The following is a 1431-nucleotide window of genomic DNA, read 5'->3' as shown; positions in this document are numbered from 1 at the left end:
ATATATATATATATATATATATATACATATGTACAGATGTATATACACATATATACATGCATATATATATATATATATACACACACATACACGTATGCATTTATGTGTGTGAGATATACATGTGAGATAACAGTTTCATTTTAATACTTTCAGTATTCCTCATGAAACTATTAAACTGAAAGTATCTCACATTACAAAAGAGATGTTTCACTTTGACATGTAATACTGAAATAGTGTAAGAGATTGCTCCAGGCTCACATTAGGCAAGAAGTTGGAAATTGTTTTGGCCCATGACACTGCATGGACCCTAAGTAAGGCATGTGTAAAACTTGAATGAAATCAGTTGGGTAGTTCTCGAGTTTTAGAGATACACACATTCAGACAGACATTCTCAGCTATATATATATATATATATATAGAGAGAGAGAGAGAGAGAGAGAGAGAGAGAGAGAGAGAGAGAGAGAGAGAGAAAGAGAGAGAGAGAGAGAGATACAGACAGACACAGACAGATTTAAAAAAGTATGGAAGACCCTCCATACAATAAACTATGTTCATTTACATCCATTTACGTGGAAGCTCTGGGCAAAATGTTATAGTGCATGACCATCCTCGGGACATAAGTAATGTGTGTGCAAAGTTTTGTGAAAATTGGTTGAGAATTGTGAAAATGTATGCGTTACTCATTATACACACACATACTGTGATTTATATATACTAGATATATGTGATTTATATATACTAGATATGAACACATATAAATACACACATCTTTACATTCTTAAATATATATTATGACATACTATATAAGCATTATCTGACAAAGAACTCAATACAGTGGGCAGATATATATCGCAAATTGACTTGTTCTTGGTTCACACCAGTGGGGCAACATATATATGTATGAATATATGAGCACCAAAGAAACATGAAAATCGCATATAACTACCATTATTACATACTCACTCTTTCCGTAGCTTGTCATCCCTCTCGGTTCGGTGAGCTTGGACAAATGGCCGGAGCAGGGGACAGAGGCGATCAAGTGTTGTCACAAATTCAGCCATTGCTTGTGTCTGTGGCATGTCACCAAGAGCACGCCAAGCCTGTCTGATAGAAAAGAGATGGAATCATTATATATATATATATATATATATATATAAGTCAGTAAATAATATATATATATATATATATAAGTCAGTAAATAAACCTAACAAAACTCTCAACTCTCATGCATCCTTATTTTTCCTACCAGTTTATACATGAACTACTATTGAACTACAAAAGCTCAGACAATATAATGTATGGGTATATTTATTTTTTTATATATTATTGTTTTATATATTATTTTCTTCATTTTGTACTTCTTTGTAAAAAAACATTTTCATTCTCTTTCTTCTTGATAATTTGCTTTTCGGAATGAAAACCGGTTAGAAG

The 1431-nt window shown here is 32.2% G+C and overlaps 1 protein-coding gene across 1 annotated transcript in view; it reads right to left on the bottom strand.

Moving 5' to 3' along the window:
- LOC106871429 (Golgi resident protein GCP60) overlaps nucleotides 1-1431 on the bottom strand; it is a 60155-nt gene that overhangs the window by 32311 nt on the left and 26413 nt on the right. The window contains exon 4 of the mRNA XM_014917879.2: nucleotides 964-1104. Within this exon, the coding sequence (XP_014773365.1) occupies nucleotides 964-1104 (141 nt within the window). The remainder of the gene's footprint in view (nucleotides 1-963; nucleotides 1105-1431) is intronic.

The sequence above is a fragment of the Octopus bimaculoides genome, chromosome 16, assembly GCF_001194135.2.
Source record: "Octopus bimaculoides isolate UCB-OBI-ISO-001 chromosome 16, ASM119413v2, whole genome shotgun sequence".
Classification (NCBI taxonomy): Eukaryota; Metazoa; Mollusca; class Cephalopoda; order Octopoda; family Octopodidae; genus Octopus; species Octopus bimaculoides.
Note: the sequence above shows the minus strand (reverse complement) of the source record. Positions and strands in the feature narration are given on the sequence as shown.